At 31.4% G+C, this 17,512-nt stretch overlaps 2 protein-coding genes across 3 annotated transcripts in view; both read left to right on the forward strand.

Annotated features, from left to right (window-relative positions):
- Positions 1-1,499, forward strand: part of LOC134229977 (multiple epidermal growth factor-like domains protein 10) — a 30,145-nt gene extending 28,646 nt beyond the window's left edge. Inside the window, exons 10-11 of the mRNA XM_062711751.1 lie at positions 1,178-1,317; positions 1,404-1,499. Of these exons, the coding sequence (XP_062567735.1) occupies positions 1,178-1,317; positions 1,404-1,499 (236 nt within the window). The remainder of the gene's footprint in view (positions 1-1,177; positions 1,318-1,403) is intronic.
- LOC134229966 (receptor-type tyrosine-protein phosphatase alpha-like) overlaps positions 1-17,196 on the forward strand; it is a 106,172-nt gene extending 88,976 nt beyond the window's left edge. Inside the window, exons 1-16 of one of the 2 annotated variants that reach the window (XM_062711744.1) lie at positions 4,212-4,403; positions 6,160-6,247; positions 6,410-6,477; positions 7,431-7,467; positions 7,896-7,993; positions 8,590-8,718; positions 11,171-11,319; positions 12,080-12,215; positions 13,936-14,091; positions 14,626-14,719; positions 14,915-14,985; positions 15,344-15,478; positions 15,708-15,827; positions 15,932-16,083; positions 16,479-16,614; positions 17,072-17,196. In XM_062711744.1, coding sequence (XP_062567728.1) covers positions 4,362-4,403; positions 6,160-6,247; positions 6,410-6,477; positions 7,431-7,467; positions 7,896-7,993; positions 8,590-8,718; positions 11,171-11,319; positions 12,080-12,215; positions 13,936-14,091; positions 14,626-14,719; positions 14,915-14,985; positions 15,344-15,478; positions 15,708-15,827; positions 15,932-16,083; positions 16,479-16,614; positions 17,072-17,143 — 1,683 coding nt within the window. In that variant the 5' untranslated portion in view covers positions 4,212-4,361 and the 3' untranslated portion in view covers positions 17,144-17,196. Of the gene's footprint in view, positions 1-4,211; positions 4,404-6,159; positions 6,248-6,409; positions 6,478-7,430; positions 7,468-7,895; positions 7,994-8,589; positions 8,719-11,170; positions 11,320-12,079; positions 12,216-13,935; positions 14,092-14,625; positions 14,720-14,914; positions 14,986-15,343; positions 15,479-15,707; positions 15,828-15,931; positions 16,084-16,478; positions 16,615-17,071 lie in introns of those variants that run through there. The other variant, XM_062711743.1, reaches the window with a different exon arrangement.
- The last annotated feature ends 316 nt before the right edge of the window (positions 17,197-17,512 follow it).

Raw genomic sequence — 17,512 nt, forward strand, 5'->3', positions numbered from 1 at the left:
TGACTTTTTTGACAATTCCGTTTTTTGATGAATATAATTAAGTGAGGTACTAGTATCATATGCCTGATCTTTTCTGTAAAAAGATATTATTTGAATGGTGAAAATTGAAATAATAAAAAAAACAAGCTTTTGTATTAAACTTAAAGAATTGCTTCATTAAAGAAAACAATTAAAATCATGACACAAGGGTTTCAAGCTTACAAGGCACAACAATGTACAAATAGGTCTCAAGTTTTGTCATTGAAGTTATAGCCATTTTTTTGCGCCCGAATCGATAGATCCGAGGCGTATATTGTTTTTGTCCTGTCTGTCTGTCTGTCTGTCTGACTGTTTGTTTGTTTGTTTGTCTGCAAACTTTAACCTTCGTCATAACTTTTGAACCAAGAAAGACTTAATTTTTGGTATACTTACTCCATTAATTGAACTTTTTCAAATGATACCAAGTTCATCGACCTTGTGACCAAGCTTTAACCTTCGTCATAACTTTTACACCTTGAAAGATAGAAACTTCATATTTTGTATGCATACTCCATTAATTAATCCCTTACAAATGACACACAGGTCAATGACCTTGACTGTGACCTATATGCTAAAAATAGCTTTTTTGAACCTTCACCATAATTCTGAACCATAAGAGGTAGAGACTTCATATTTGGTATGCATACTTCTGTAATCAAGTTCTTTCAAATGACACCAATGTCAATAACCTTGTGACCTTGACTGTGACCTATATACTAAAATAGCTTATTTCAAGCTTTGTTGCCGCCGGGCGCATAGTGTTTCACAAACATATCTTGTTTGACTCGGCAATTGCAAGTTTCACAATTTTTTTCTAAAAAGTATTTTAATAATTACATGTAATTAATTATTGCAAAAGTAGTTTCAGAGTTTTCAGATAAAACAAAATTATAGCTGAATCAATCCCTTATCCTGTTAAACTAATAAAAGTGCTTCCTCATAATCAACTTTAACCTGACATTTACAAAATAAGTCCTTGCTTCAAATTTTCGGAGCTCTCTGCTGTAATACATGTATGAACTTTGATATAATACCATTTACCAAAAACTGAAAAATATTTACTGAATTTAAATATTGAGCTGAAAATAATAAAGGAAATGCATGTTTTCGAAGTTTAATTAAACTTTACATAAAATATTTATTTACTTTCAATTTACAGCATGTAAAGGTGGCTTTTACGGTCCAGACTGTGTCCATAACTGCAGTGGTCACTGTCTGAATGACACTTACTGTAGCAGAGAAACTGGTTACTGTGACAACGGTTGTAGTCCGGGATATACAGGGGATTTTTGTCAAAATGTAAGTGTTTCGTTTGTTTTCTTTTCTTTTCCAATGCTATTGGTGTTGATCCACTATTATAAAAGAAAAGTCAACGTCTTTTTCAGCATGTCCTACAGGATTCTATGGAGATAATTGCCATGGAAAGTGCAGTGAAAATTGTAATAATAAAAGATGCGACCGTTTGGATGGAACATGTTTAGAAGGCTGTTCAGATGGCTTCGTTGGAAAAATGTGTTACAACAGTAAGAAATTACATGGTTTATTGGAAGTTGCACAGTACATTTTATTGTCATCATAATGCATGAAGTTTCATTAGTTAACGAATGGTTTTAAAATATCAAGCTAATACCAGGTATAGAGAATTAAAAAAAAGTTTTCACATCTTCTTTTCAGTATGCAAGGAGGGATACTATGGTACAAACTGTTCTAACCTTTGTTCTTGCAACAATTCTTGTTACCATATTGACGGCTCTTGTAATCAAGGTACGTGGAAATGTTTCCACGTACATTTTATCTTATAAGTATATTTTGTGCACTACCTTGAACAGTTTTACTACTATAATTGAAATGGTAAAATTCATTCATAAACAAATACAAAAGCGCTTAAATAATTTCAATTCAGTCCCCCAGTACTATTTTGTATCAGGGACATTTTGTTTTGGCTTTTAACTAACGAGTAGGAAAACAATATGAAGTTTTACGTACATTAAGCATTTTTTAAAGCAGAAAGAATATACAGCATAAAGATGCTTAGGAATCATTACAGGCCAGCAAAATCTATCGCATTCAAACTGAAATTGCAAATATGATATGTCAAACTATATTCATAACATGAATTACATGCTTCTTAGAAGAACTTGGTTTTCCTTTTCAAGGCGTAGAAAAGGTTGATATGTTGGAAGATCAGTCTACTAATTCGTCAATAATTGGTGGTGTCTTAGGAACATTCGTAGTCATTATTTTTCTTGTTCTTCTAGCAGTCCTTTTTATAAGGTGAACATAAAAATATTTATCTTTTGTTAAGTATAATTAATTTACTTTGTGAAATTTATGTTTGACTGAATATTTACTGAATTAATTTCATTTGTGAAATATTATGTTTGACTGAATATCTCAAAAGTTAATGTAAATTGTTGAGGGATTTAACAAAAATGTACCATTATGTACATAGTATTATGAATTTCGTCATCGGTAGGATAGATTGATTATTTCGTAATTAGCATAAGTTTCATCAATATTTTAACGCAGGTTCAAGAGGAGAGCATTAACGGAATATTTTGAAAAGTCTAAGAAGGATGCGGTTTTGCAAATGGAATTAAAGAAGGGAACATCTTCGACAATAGGTAATCATATACAAAAAACGTACAGTTTATTGATAATCATCAACTCATTTCTTTGAATAAAAAATACAGAAATAACATAGGTAAATATGTAAAATAAAACATCGTACTGAAGTACTTTCACCACTTAAATTCAATGTGTTAAATGATGATCATATCCACTGTCACCCCCCCCCCCCCGTATACTTTGATTTTCCATAATTCCAATCTTAATTTTATTTATTGATTCCCTGTGTATTGATTGGACGAGAACAAATTCAAGAAAAAGTTTACACATCGATGAATTTTTCAATCAGAAGCGCTTTCTTGACTGTTGTAAAAACAATGAAAACAGATACTTCTAGTCCGTTTTAGCTAAATTATGATTACAAGAAACTTGAAATAATGAATGAATGAATGAATGAATGAATGAATGAATGAATGAATGAATGAATGAATGAAAAAGAGATAAACAGGACTGACAGACGGGAATATTATGTTTATGTCACTGTCAGATCACGATTGTGAATTTTAAAAAATCGCTGACCATGCTGTCATTTTCTCGACGTTCCATATCAGCTCAGTTGGTATCGTTGTGATAGGGAAAAGAAACGTACCTCAGGCTCTTGCCTTTCAGCATCAAATTCATATATTTACATCCTACAGAACCCATATTCTCCCTAAATCTTTGAACTAACTAGAGCAAATCGAGGACGTCGTCAGTATGCAACTTTCGATATGACGTTGTCGTTGATGTCAACATGGCCATGGTCAAGGACGAATTTTTCTGGAAAATACGCGTATTTACGATATTTGTTGACTTAAACAACATTCAATGAGTTTTTATAAGTTTATTTATTGATTGTTTTGACAATTTCAGCTGGATTTTATTGATATTCATCTTGTACATGTATACCTTTCTTTGTGGCATAAAGTATTCCTACGCCGCACAAAATAACGGATTGTGTGGCGGCCTCAAAGAGAAACAATTTTAATAATTTAAAAAAATCGTAATGGAATTATAAGAATGAAACGTTCTTTTTTTCAGTTTGTGAATAAAAAGGCAGAGTTTACACATCGATAAATTCTGTAAAAAGAACGTTTAATCCTATAATGAATATTTCTGTTCTTTGGATTTTAAAGTGTGTCATGTTTCAGTATATATTTAAGTATATAAAAAAGAAGCTAACATGTTTGTTGATTTTATACAGAGTTGAGAGTCTTTTATAGAATACTCAAACAAACATTAGTGACTACCATGACTAATGAGTACAACTAATTTTGATATACATATACCATTATGTCGGAATATTAAAATGTCGATTTTTTAGCAAATACTTAGTATACATGTACAATAAAAATGTTAAGGAAAAACATATGTATTTACTTTAAATTCTTTATTTGTTAGTTTGAACATAATAAATTCCAATTTTTTTTTTGATAAATGAAATGTTGACTAAAATTTGCCTGTTGTATTTTCTCTGCAAAATGAAGATAAGGGCACTTCATGCCGATGGCGCAACGACTATTTATTGTCTTGAATGTATGAGAATTTGAAAAGAAAAATTGATATTTTAAAAAGTGTAATCATCAATAAATAATATATTAGTTTTCAGCAATTTAAAGGATGAACATAAGGAAAGTGCCAAAAATCGGACAAGCGTTTTGCGAGAAACTGCGAAAAAAGGACCCCCAACAAACAAAACTATTCCAGTGAGAAATCTGAAGGACATTATAGTCAAGATGTCCGCGGCTGAAAATGCTGGATTCAAGCATGAGTATCATGTATCTTTGATTTTTTAAGTACATGCTATATACAATCATGGATCCAATGTCATTTATCAATCTTGTTTATATATACTGAAAGGAAAAAGAAACGCAGGGTAGCATAATTGTCGTTAAAAATTTGACCACATGACCGAAAATTACGAAAATTTGTCAGATGGGAAATTTAGTTACTGTGCATCAAAATCAGTATTCAGAATTACTCAACCGTAAAATTTATGACGTCACGTAGGGAGAACTCTAAAAAGCCTAAAACACGTGCAATTTGATAACGACGTGTTTGTCTACAAATCTTGTTGCATTATTTGATGCATATGAGGTATGCACATCGTTTTTCAATATTAAGAGACATTATGAATTTATTGCAATCTTGGCACAGTTTACGGAAGTTCAATGGGGTCTTGTTTTCGAATTGCCTAATTAATGAAAAAGGCAACAACGGTTTACTAAGCAGTCTCTTGTAAATTTTCCCCCATAAAACTTTTTAGCCGTTGTCAGAGAGGGTCTGGAGTGGATTTCAATCAACCGTGACGATGACGTTAACGCGAAACAGAGCCATGTTACAAGCGGGTTGTTGGTCCTGCCATCTTTTAAATCGCCACCTTACTACCACAAAAACAGCCATTTATAGTGTACACGATTATAATCATTACATTCATACGGAATTTGAAAGAAAACAATGCCGCAATTTGGTTTTTTGAGCCAGTCAACTTACTGTTGTATTCTTCTCACTGGCGCATGCGCGCGCCGTTTGACTAATTTTTTTGCGTGGTTACCCATGCTAAATATAGCCAGGGTTTGAAAGATAAACACTTTGATGAAATTCCATGCAAAGGAGAAATAAGACTCTGACAGATGCACGAGATGGACATTGAAGATAATGAGAGTTTTCGATTTTCCCTTTTTGGGGGTATCGTCATTTGAGCTTCAATAACTCATGAATAATTACACAAAATCATATGAGAATTTGGTTATATCTTTTTGAAAGATGGTTTTAAAAGTTAGATATGAAAACTAAAAAGTATTTTAAGAAAAACAAATTTAATTCATCTCAAAAGTTTACCCTGCGTTTCTTTTTCCTTTCAGTATATAAAAAAAAAAAATCCAGTAATTTTCAATAATAATCATCATATTCTGAAATTCAACATGTTTAATTCGAATCTGTTCTGATTTTTTTAGTGAATTAAAATTAAATGTGCATTTTTCTGTGAAATTGTTTATCAAATTGATATTCTGTATCAAATTTAAAAGATATTCAGGACAAAAAAAATCTATTTTAAGTATTTATATACTGTGTTGTTTATATCCATGTTGAGTCCTTCGGAAATGTTCGCTTAGATATTCAACGTTAGCGTGCCGGTTAATTTAAATTATAATAAGAATACTATTATATCTTAAATTTTCGTGGGGGTTAATTTTCGTGGTGTTCAAGGTATAAAGAGACCCATGAATTTTTGACTACCACGAAATGCATTTTACTTTTTTACATATATTACTACTAAACAATTCTTCAACAACGAAATCTAATCATTATGAACCAAGACATTTTCCTCAAACCACGAAAATTTGACCCTTCGAAAATATGTTTTACTGTAGTTTCCAATAACATTTTGTGAAAACTTAAATATGTACAAAGAAATTTTTTTCCACAAAGTCATAAATTAAAGTGATGCAACTTTTTTTTATGCAATTCTTTCAACTAATCTAACAATATTTCAATTAATTTGAAACCTTTATATCTTTTTGTTCTCGAAAGGAAATACCAAAAGGGGAACTTTATCCCTGCGAAGAGGCAAAGAAGCCGGAAAATAAACCCAAAAATAGATACACATCAACATTTCCTTGTAAGTATTTTCAATTTCTTTTAAAATAATAAAATTATTGAAAACTTATTATTCTTAAAATAAAAATCCCTTTGCAATCCAACATTACTTTTCAATCTAATGATCTAGTATAAAAGTCACTTTGCAATATAAAAATACTCTGTTAATGTTTATATTAAATAGATGATCACTCTCGAGTTGTTTTGGAGAAGACACACGGAGGAGATTATATCAATGCGAATTATATCGAGGTAAATATGGTTATACTGTAATTAGCTTTACCTATTTATCAATGATATTGCAAGTTAAATCTAGTTTTGCTTGTAAATGTACACAATGAAATTGTATTCTTTTAAGAATGAAGAATTCATATTTAGGACAGATGATACAAACAATTTTTTTTCTTTGAAAAAGATTTAATATCATGTCACAAGTTTAGAAAAGTGGATGGTTCTTAGAATTTTTTCCCCGAAAAACTGGAAAATAAAGTAGACTTGGAAAATATTAGTAATATTTCAATGAAAAAAAAAACAAATATAGACAAATCACATTCAGTAAAGGTTTAAAGGTGAAAACAAATTTCAGTATATGTTAACATGGTGCTAAAAGTGTAATATAAACTTGAGAAAAATATACCTAGCCAGGTGAATTCTACCAGGAAGATCAAAATGACAAAAAATTAGCAAGATCACATAGGCTGATTTTTACCATTTAGCTTTTCCTTATAAAATTCACCTGGCTTGGTATATTTTTCTTAAGTTTATATTACACTTTTAGCACCATGTTAACATATTCTGAAATTTGTTTTCACCTGTAAACCTTTACTGAATGTGATTTGTCTATATTTGTTTTTTCATTGAAATATTACCAATATTTTCCAAATCTTTTTCATATTCCAGTTCTTAGAAGAAAAAAATCGAAGAACCATCCACATTTCTAAACTTGTGACATGATATTAAATCTTTTTAAAAGAAAAAAAATGTTGGTATCATTTGTCCTTAAAACCGAGCTACTAAGATTAATCAAATGGGCATACATTGAATTGCCCAAAACGCTACTGCTACTAAATGTGCATTCTTTAAATCCCCTTTGTAAGTTTTGTTCTTTTTATGAGAATGCATTTACATTTGCTTTCTATCTATCCTTAAAAATCAAAGATTAAATTATATCTGCATATTTTTTTCTTTAAATGATTTGACGACAGGATGTACTTAATCAAGGAAGCTACATCGCAACCCAAGGTATGTTGATAAGAAGATATTTAATCAGCTTACATGGTTTATGTTATCACATTTAAGAAGATAAAAAGAATGTAAAAAGGTGATCGACCTCAAAGCTATAAAAATAAAATATGTAAAAAGGACATTAAACACATCGTTGGAAATTCAAGAGGTGGATCATATGCCTAGGAAGGGTATATATTCCAACAGAACTGTGTCATCCCTCCCTCAGCCCTGTGTATTGTTTGAGTGAGACGTTCTGTTGTAAAATGCGGCAATATAGCTTGAAACAAGTCGACAAAATACAAAGTTATACATGTATTTGCTAAAAAGATCATTGTACCGCATAAGGAATTTATGAAATATCGACCTTAAATGAGTTAGTTTGAATTCTCTCTTATAATTTGGTTAAATCTTTCTCTATACAAACATGAAATTCATCATTCCAGGTCCTAAACCAAAGACAATTGCCGATTTCTGGCAGATGATATGGCAGGAGAATGTATCTGTCATTGTTTGCCTGACCAATCTCAAAGAAGGAGCAAAGGTTTGTTTTTCATTGGCTATGCATTTGCTTCAAATACTTGTATTACTTTTGAATTGTTTTATAATATCCGTTTGGTATATGTACATATTTAAATCATAATCTTGTTAAACCGAGGAGGGGGAATTCATTCTTACGTTACAATACAATTTACGAAAAAATTGCTTCGGATGAGACCTAGGTCCCATTTCGCAGTAGGTGCTGGTACGAAAAAGATCCTTCACTGCTCAAGAGACTTGACTGTCGAGTATAGGTCTATATCTGCAGCTCTCCATCGGCTACATGTAGAAGTGATTAGTGACTCCTCCATATAAATCGGATGTGTTAGTTATGATAAATTGTTTTAGCTAAGAGAAACAGTATGTTTTGAAAAACGAGAATAAAGACAAAAAAGAAAAAAAATTGCACGCTATTAATTCAAAATAAATGAATGCATAAATCTTACTACGAGTAATTGTTCTACTGTAAACTTCTCATCTTGCTTAAATTAAATTCGCTTTGTTTCTGAGGTTTTTCTAGAATATATTTGTGCATCTTCAAGCAAAAGCGTACCTTAAAATAAAATATGATTACATGTATTATTATTTTGTAAATTGTAGAACAAATGTGCCCAATATTGGCCAGACATCAGCGATAAATTACAAACAGGAGATTTCACACTGAGGCACCTGGAAGAGAAAGTATATTCTAATTACACAACGAGACGGTTCAAAGCATACAATAATTTGGTAATAACATATTATATTATTTCTGTTAAAAGTACTAATGTAACGTATTTACAATGAATCAAAGGGATCGTACCTGGTCATTTCCAGGGTTTGGGGTGTTCAACATTAAATGATTCGAAATAATTGGTATGATCTTAGTGGACTGCCGAAATATACAAATGTGTCCTAACCTTATCTAGGTAAATTAAAATCAAATGGTAAAATCTATTAAGCAATCAGAGGCAAGCAACAAAATCAAATGGGGAGTCTGATGTAACATTTAAATAGGATGCCCAGTTGCCCTCGGACTACCGCATATACTGTAGGATGCCTTATTCAGGACGGACAGTATATGTGATTGTCATTCAACCACTACACTCATTGTAAGATGCCTTATTCAGGACGGACAATGAGTATAGCAGCCTGGACGGACTGGTCAGCCAATGCAGACGAGACACAACAAACTATGGATAGCCTCTATGTTGGATGTCAACCAAGTTTGTGGCAGGCCTTAACTGGGTTGGCCTTCCAAATCCACTCTCTAACTGTAAAACAGGCGATGGATATAACACACGAATACATTATTCACGACACTCGTCTTCTAACCTCGGCTGCATCCGACGAACACCCCCTGATCACTGCAGAGTCTCAGTATTTATACAAAATTAAAGTCACGTGGTGTGAACAGAGACTAACTGACAACTCCGCATGGTCAAACTTGAAAATTCCGAAATCATTACACTAAATTATATATATTAATTATTGGAAAGAATTTCCATCCTATTTTAACCAGAGATGTAATAAGATGATTCATCACATTGTAATATTTTTGTCTTGTTTTCATTGCTAAAAAGAATGTCATCATCAACAAATCGTTGTATGGGACAGTTAAAACTTTTTTTCGTATCATTTGTATGTATATGTATGTTTAAATTGAAAAACTTCAACAAATCTCAAAAAATAGATTACAAAGCAAGAAAATCTTGTATGAATTTAACAGAAAATTGATTCAAACTGAAATATTAATGCATTAAGTTGGCTTTAAATATTGATGATGTATGATCTAAGACATCTCTAGCAGTATCATCATTTTTTTTCAATTGAAATACTACTGACATAGGAATCTTAATATCTTTTTTTCAAATTGAGAAGTCATCATTGCTTTTGCCATCTTCTAGCATAAAGTCTATTTAAAAAAGATGTAAAAATTTCCATAACCTCGACATTTGTTAGTTATTTAATCACAAGAATTATGAATATAAAATCTATATCCCTACCTGATTGTGTTAGATCTTATGCAGATTGTTTCATTCATGGCCATGGAATATCCGTCTTTATAGCTTTTGAATTCCTCAAAGCATTATTTTTAATTGTTGTTATATTCAAAGGTACCCTCTTTTAGTTATTGATTGCACTGGTGGCGGCATTGCCTCTGCATAAGAGCCTGTGAGGAAATAACCATTTTTATGTAAAACAAATAAGGAATGACAGAATAGAAAAGCGAAATGAAAACAAATCTCCTTATGCAGATTATATATATTATCTCTTATATGAATGGTTTGCACATGCGCTGATTAATTGTTTAGTTGCCATGGATTGGAGCATTTTATTTCAAGAATAAATATACACCTATGTAAATATTTCTAACAATAATGAAATGCATAAGAAAAAAAATTAAGATAATTATTCATGAAGTTAAAATTTCAATCCTTGTTTGTGGATTATTCATAAACTGAAGCGATCTGGTTTCAAATTTTCACATCAAACTGCAAATTAACTACAAATATAAAAGAATAGAGAAAATGAATAAAAGTAAAGTGTTTTATGCATATAGTCCTTGAAATTGCTGTATGCACAAAAATTCAATATCGTATACAAAAAATGGATAACTATATTAAAAATTCTGTCAAACTCTTTAAAGGATTGATTCATTGTGCACAGCAATATTTAAGCCATATTTCGGAGGATAATTCTGTTTATTGGCCGGATTTTGAATTCCTTTGTATTCCTTGACATGGGGTGTCATTTAATGTCCCATTCGACGGACCGAGAGGAAAGTTACTAACCCAAAAAAAAGTCTCCACATAAAAATGCAATGGGTCATTTTTTTTCATCGGGATACAGAAGATAGAGACGATATAAATTCTAAAACTTATACTGAAAAAATAAACATCCTCAGGTGCTATAATAATTGTTTTAATTCTGTATTTCTGTTAGTAAAAATATTATTTACTTATTTAAGATTTTTCCATTAACCGAAAGATTTTGATCAGATTTTTTTTATCAAGACAATAAGACTGATTTGTTCATATTTTATGATACATTGAAACAAAATGGATAGAGCGTAAAATTTTCTAATTTTTGTAGCCCTCATTTAGAAGGATTAGAAGGACTTATAAATATCTTAAGTAATGAAATAATTTTACACAACTACATATATCCCAACTTTGCACACCATTGTTATGAATTACAGGAGCACAAAGACCGTGAGGTGTTGATGTTTCATTACACAAGATGGCCAGACCATGGGGTTCCTGATCCTCTCAATCTTGTTGTGTTTCATCGTCACGTGATGAAATTTACATCAACATACCCCGGGAAATATACACTTGTGCATTGCAGGTTTAATATGGATATCTACATGTTTCTTGTTTAAAATTGAATTCATTAGAAGTATCATTACATGTACTTACTTATTCATTTAACACTTAGGCCACACCAATTTAATTTCTTGTTCGTCGGACATTTGATGAAAAAAAGTACGAGCGGGCTAGCGGTTAAATAATAATATTATTACTTTTTGTAGACAATTTTTTTAGGCGGAGCGTGAAGAAATTTGAGCGGACAATTATATTTTTTTCTGATTTACAGAGTAAGCAGATGAAATATACGATAAATAGAGCGGAAATAGAACAGAAAATAGCACAAAATTCCAACGGTGCGGGAAATTTTTAATTAATATTATTTGTCTAGTTTCGTTTAAATACGAGCGCGCGGGTCCGACGAACAAAAACATTTATTGGTGTGGCCTTAAATGAATTATTTAATACTTGGATAAAAGTATAATTATTAAAAAAAATATGTGTAATTTTCAAGTTGAAATAACGTGCAAAATGTATTTTATATTACATTTAAAGTTGAAGGGAGATAAAATGAAGTGAAATAATCTGAAAAATGGCCATGATGAAAATGTGCCCGGGGCATTGATTTTCATCACACAATTTTTTCTTTGGCTTTACATGTACATCATGTCTCAGAATAAAGATATTGAATAATTTCACTCATAATGAATATTACAAATGTTTTGCGTATCATAGGGTACATTAGGTCTTTCAACTTTCGTATTGAAAAAGATATGACCTAGTCTTTGTTACATTTACAGTGCAGGAATTGGCAGAACCGGAACTTACATTGCTTTAGACGCCCTCTACCGGGAAGGGGAGAGAAATGGTAAAGTCAATGTACCGATGTACGTCAGGACCATGAGAAAAGACAGAATGAACATGATACAAAGCGACGTACGTTTAGTTTTTGTTCAATATTTTTTCTGGATTTTCTTTTATTTCAGCAATGTGAAAAATTACTCCACGAAGTCTATTTATTCATATTTCAAACACATGAAGTTGTAAACAACGTTACGAATATATATTATTATACCTCATTATAAATATTCTAAACAACGCGTTATCTGATTGGTTCTATGTTATAACGTGATCGGGCCGTAAACCTTCATATTTCACGGCCGTTTGGCACGCTTTTCATCATATTCCACCTCTTCGGAACACCTAGTGTATTTTCCCGCAATATAGTTCCTGTTTGTTGAACGAAAACTCCCGAGAGAAGTAGACGTCACAATAGCCTGGTTTACGTCACAAAACTGATGATAATGTGTTGACCAAAGGGTTTTATAGTAACTTTACGTAAAAAATGAAAGTGAATTTGAGAGCGGTGCCGAATTTGAAAGTTTAAGTTTATTTCAAAGGTTGTGCTTGTTTCGGTATAATAAACAATTCATTGCATGAATGTTCGGGAAACATGAAGACTTAATCAGCCAAGAATTATCATATTCATAATATGATTTTTCTTGGCTGAACAAGTCTTCATATTTCCCTCACTATCATGCAATAAATGTATAATATGCAACTTATGTGAAAATACATAGCTTTTTTACTTTTTTGAATATTTCAAAAATGCTTAAAATTAAAATCGATGTAGAGTACAATATTTTTTTACGATGTTCGTTCCATACCCTTAATAGTTTATTTGCTTCCCACTTGAATAGATATTGCTTTTTTACCTTTGGGTAATCAAACTTGCCAATCACATGTACCTAACAAGGACAATTACTTTTATTTCCTTATTTTTTTAAGCAAACACTGTCATTGATTCAAAAAGATATATAGAGATACATTTCAAAACTAACTTCCTCTAAATCAGTGTATTGTATGGTGTTTGATGGCCATTAGCCATAAATGTTTCCCTGTCCTTTTCAAACTAATTTCCTTTTCAGATATATTCTTGTTGAATTCTTCCTCAATAAATAGAAGACGGCTTTCAAATTCTCCAATAGTTTTGTCGTAAACACACTAATGCTGTACAAACAGATAAACTAATATATGATGTGTATTTTTGAGAGCACTGTTTTTCTTTCACCCGCTAGTCATATGACTTTTTATCAAAGCTGTATAAGTTTTTCAAGAAAATTCAAAATTTTCTTTTAAATTTGTGCCCACTTGATTACATAAAGGCAAAAACATTAGATAATGGTCTTATTTGAAATAAAACGTTTTATGTTTTCCGATTTCTTTTTAAATAAAACACTATTAAAACACTAACAATATGAAGTTTTGTGCAATGGTTTGTGTTCTAATCGTATATTAGTTTTTAGTTAAGGTACAGTTGCTTTATTGCTGGAATTTTGAGGTGCAGCTTGTGAAAAAATGGACAAATAAGATAAGACTGTATTTTTTCAAAAACAATATCATAGATAAAATGATTAAGATATAATTTTCTTTGGAAAAATTATTTTTTTATTTAAAAGTACGATTATTTCTCTATTTTTGTACATTGTATCATACTAAAAAGAATGTTTTGTATATATCTGTTTGTATCATCGTGTATATGCATATGTTCTCATTATTTAACAAGTCTTGCTGACCCTTATTGTAATTGCCGTAAATGAATGTACGCCTTAAAGAAAAAGACAAATGTATCATAATACTTTTTTGACTCTTTTAGGACCAGTATAAGGCAGTGTACCTCGCTTTATCTGAATACTTTAATGGTAAATCAAAATGTTTGACACCATCCATGTTTACCAAGGAGTTCCAAGATAAAACCTACACCAACTGTGGACAAGTTACTAAGAATTCCTCTTTGGCATCAGAATTTCAAGTAAGAAAAAGAAAATAATATATAGTATATATCAGTACTTTCACTTGCATTTAGCAAGTAGCATGAATTTATGACCGTTTCCTAAAGATAAAGGAGCTATGTAATGCAGGGACGTAGCAATAGGGGGGGGGGGGGGGGGCTTAATTTTAGCACGAATTTTTGGCCCCCACTTTTTTCCCCAACATTACCTTTACTATAGTAAATGTTCATTGAAAGGATGCCCCCCCTCCCCCCCACTTTATACCATAGTATAGTGAAGTAAAGGATTGTAGGGAAAAAATTGGAAGTGATAGTAAAATGTTCCGAAAAGTTGGCCATCCCCCCCCCCCCCCCTCCTCCCCACAATAGGAATTCCAACTTTTGATTTTCGAACTGTGGACAAGTTTTTTTTTTTTTTGCTTGTCAACTTTTTGAGGTAAGTAAAAAAAAATTCTCTGGTTGGCCTCCCCACTTTCAAAAACGATGCTACGTGCCTGTAATGTAACCATATATCAACAAAGCCCAACAGAGCATTATGGTTCTCTGTTTTTACAGGAGTTACTTTCCCTTCGAAAAGAATATACAGAAAAAGACTATGAATCTGGCAGAACAAATATATCAGCCAACTACACCGAGAGTGTTTTACCAGGTATCGATTGTCTATTTAAACATTACATAAAATAATGTCATTCCATACGTCCTACGTTTCGTGGATTTATCTAAGTTAACAATACACCAAAGTTTCCCTTTCAACAAAAGCAAATTAAATGTTTGAATTAATTAGATTCTGTTACCTCATATCTTACTTATGAATAAGTAAGTCATGATTTCATTTTCATTTCAGTGGAGGAATTTTTGTGTTATTTGTCATATACCAAGGGAAGAAACACTTATTATAATGCTGTACTATTACAGGTGTGTTTATTTAGCAAAACAAAATTAATATAAAAAAAATACATGTTTTGTTATCTATAAGACTTACATTACTAAATAACTGTTATTCTGAAATAAGGTGTACTTTTTAATTTGTTTAATATTGCTCCACACAGAACATTGACTTTATTAATTACTCGGTTATATTATATTTGAAAGACACTTGTTATAAATAACGTTTTTCTTGCATTTTTAAACACATGTACCAGTAGCTTTAAATGTAAAAAAAAAATCTACAACAGGTAAAGTGTAAACAATCATTGCTCTAGCCCTTCTTGTTAAAATCCTATTCATGTTAAAACGAAACAGTATGTTAAACTATCTTCATGTTAATTTTCAGTCCTTCACAGAGAACGACAGTCTGATCAGCGCCCAGTACCCACTTCCAGATTACACTGAGGACTTCCTCAGACTCATCAGAGATTTTGACGCCGGTGTTGTGGTTTTTATGTGCCCGATAAAGGATTTAAAATCTGTACGATATAGTGATCAAATACAAAAAAATGAAAAGCAATATGTGATAAGTTGTTAAGCCATCCATCATAAACAATAGTACATACAACAGTAAATAATTATGAAACATATATAAACGTCAAATACTTGAAGTCTTAATAAATAGAAACATGCAATATTGCTATTAAAATTATTTTAAAGAATATTTTTTGAATATATATTGATTACATATGTACTTTTATTTTTTTTAGACATCTCTTTGGATTCCAACGAAATCCGAACATAAGAACTTGGGGAAATTTACACTTAAATTGGCCTCTTCCACCAATTCTCCTAACTTTGCATCACGGAAAATTGTCTTACAGTCAGAGGTAAGAGAAATAAGACTTTTTCTGCAAGATATAGGAAAATATGAGGTTGTCTTATTATGAACAAATTTCCTTTCCCACCATATAAATTATTTATTTATTATTAGGGAGGAAGGACTATCGAGATAACAGTACTGGAATGTAAGGCATGGAAAGAAGGAAAACTGACAATAGATAAAAGAGCTTTGTTAGATTTAATCAAAGAAACAAAAACTGAAAAGTTCAAGCATAAGGAAGGAAGAATTGCTATTTTGTCGAGGTTAGTTAGTTTATCCTTATAGACTGAAGTAAGACACAGTATAGCAAAGAAAGAACAATATTTTCCACATTTTATTGTGAATTATGTTATTGAAAAGATGTTGATTTTAAATATTGTTTCACTATAGTATGTGGAAAATGCATTACTATTTTGATAGTTATAACATTCGAAATATGTCATAAGATGATTTTTTTGCTATGGTAGTGATGGAGCCACACGTTGTGGAGCATTCTGTGCGGTTTATAACGCTCTAGAACTCTATAATCACAACAACAATAATCTTATTATATCTTGTTAGTGATGGCGCCACACGTTGTGGGTCATTCTGCGTGGTTTATAACGCTCTAGAACAACTCTATAATAACAATAGCATTAATCTAATTATATCTTGACAGTGATGGCGCTACACGTTGTGGAGCATTCTGTGTGGTTTATAACGCTCTAGAACAACTCTCAATGGATCAGGAAGTGGACATCTTTACCATCACACGACAACTTCAGATCCGTAGACCGGAGTTTTTGTCCACTTTGGTCAGTTTCCTTATCTTAGAATTGAGGATAAATTTAATTTTTAATAATATTCGAAGATTCTGTGAGATGAAGTTAGTTTGTAATTTTTTATGAGGCATTTTCTCAAAATAATGGATAGGGAAAGCTAGACTATTTAGTTTTGCATGTTTTATTAATGTTTTTTATTACATAATTTTGTGCAGAATACTGTGAAATCACTAATTTGTTGGGGAGGGGGTAATTTTCGTTCTTTCAAAGTATGGAAAGACCTTGTGAATTTATGACCACCATGAAATGAAAACTTTTATATGCATTACTACTTAATATTTTCCAACCATGAAATGAAATCGTCCACTTTTTCTGCTCTAACTTTGACATTTGACCCGACAGATTACAGTATATAAAAATGACCAATGCTTATTTTCTTTCTTTTTTTTAAATATCAAAGGAATCTTGACAGATATATTTATTTTTTTAGGATGAATACCAGCTCAGTTATGATGCTGTTGCAGAGTACATGCAAAATGACAGTGTGTATGCAAACTTCTAGATCTTCTACAAGTGGAATAAAGAATGAAATTTATGTACATTAAAAAACAGTTTGTTCATATATGCACTTTGCGACATGAAAAACAAAGGTTTATCTTGGGAGATTAGAACTATGGCTTCTACTAGGTTCTAATTACTACATGTATTTGTAATTTTTTTATTACTAGGCATATTTAATGTTAAATTAAAATGTTTTAATTTTTTCTCCTAATATGATTTTCTTTTTTTAAATGAACAGAATCAAAGTCTCCTTCAGGTAACAGAAAGGAGACTAAATGTCCACTGAAAAATGACTGAATATATACTGAAAGTCTTCTGAATGCCAGTGGTGACTGAATTACAGAGCACTATCATTCAGTGACATTCCAGA

The sequence above is a fragment of the Saccostrea cucullata genome, unplaced genomic scaffold, assembly GCF_032062105.1.
Source record: "Saccostrea cucullata isolate Sc308-1 unplaced genomic scaffold, CSIRO_AGI_Scuc_v1 ctg683, whole genome shotgun sequence".
Classification (NCBI taxonomy): Eukaryota; Metazoa; Mollusca; class Bivalvia; order Ostreida; family Ostreidae; genus Saccostrea; species Saccostrea cuccullata.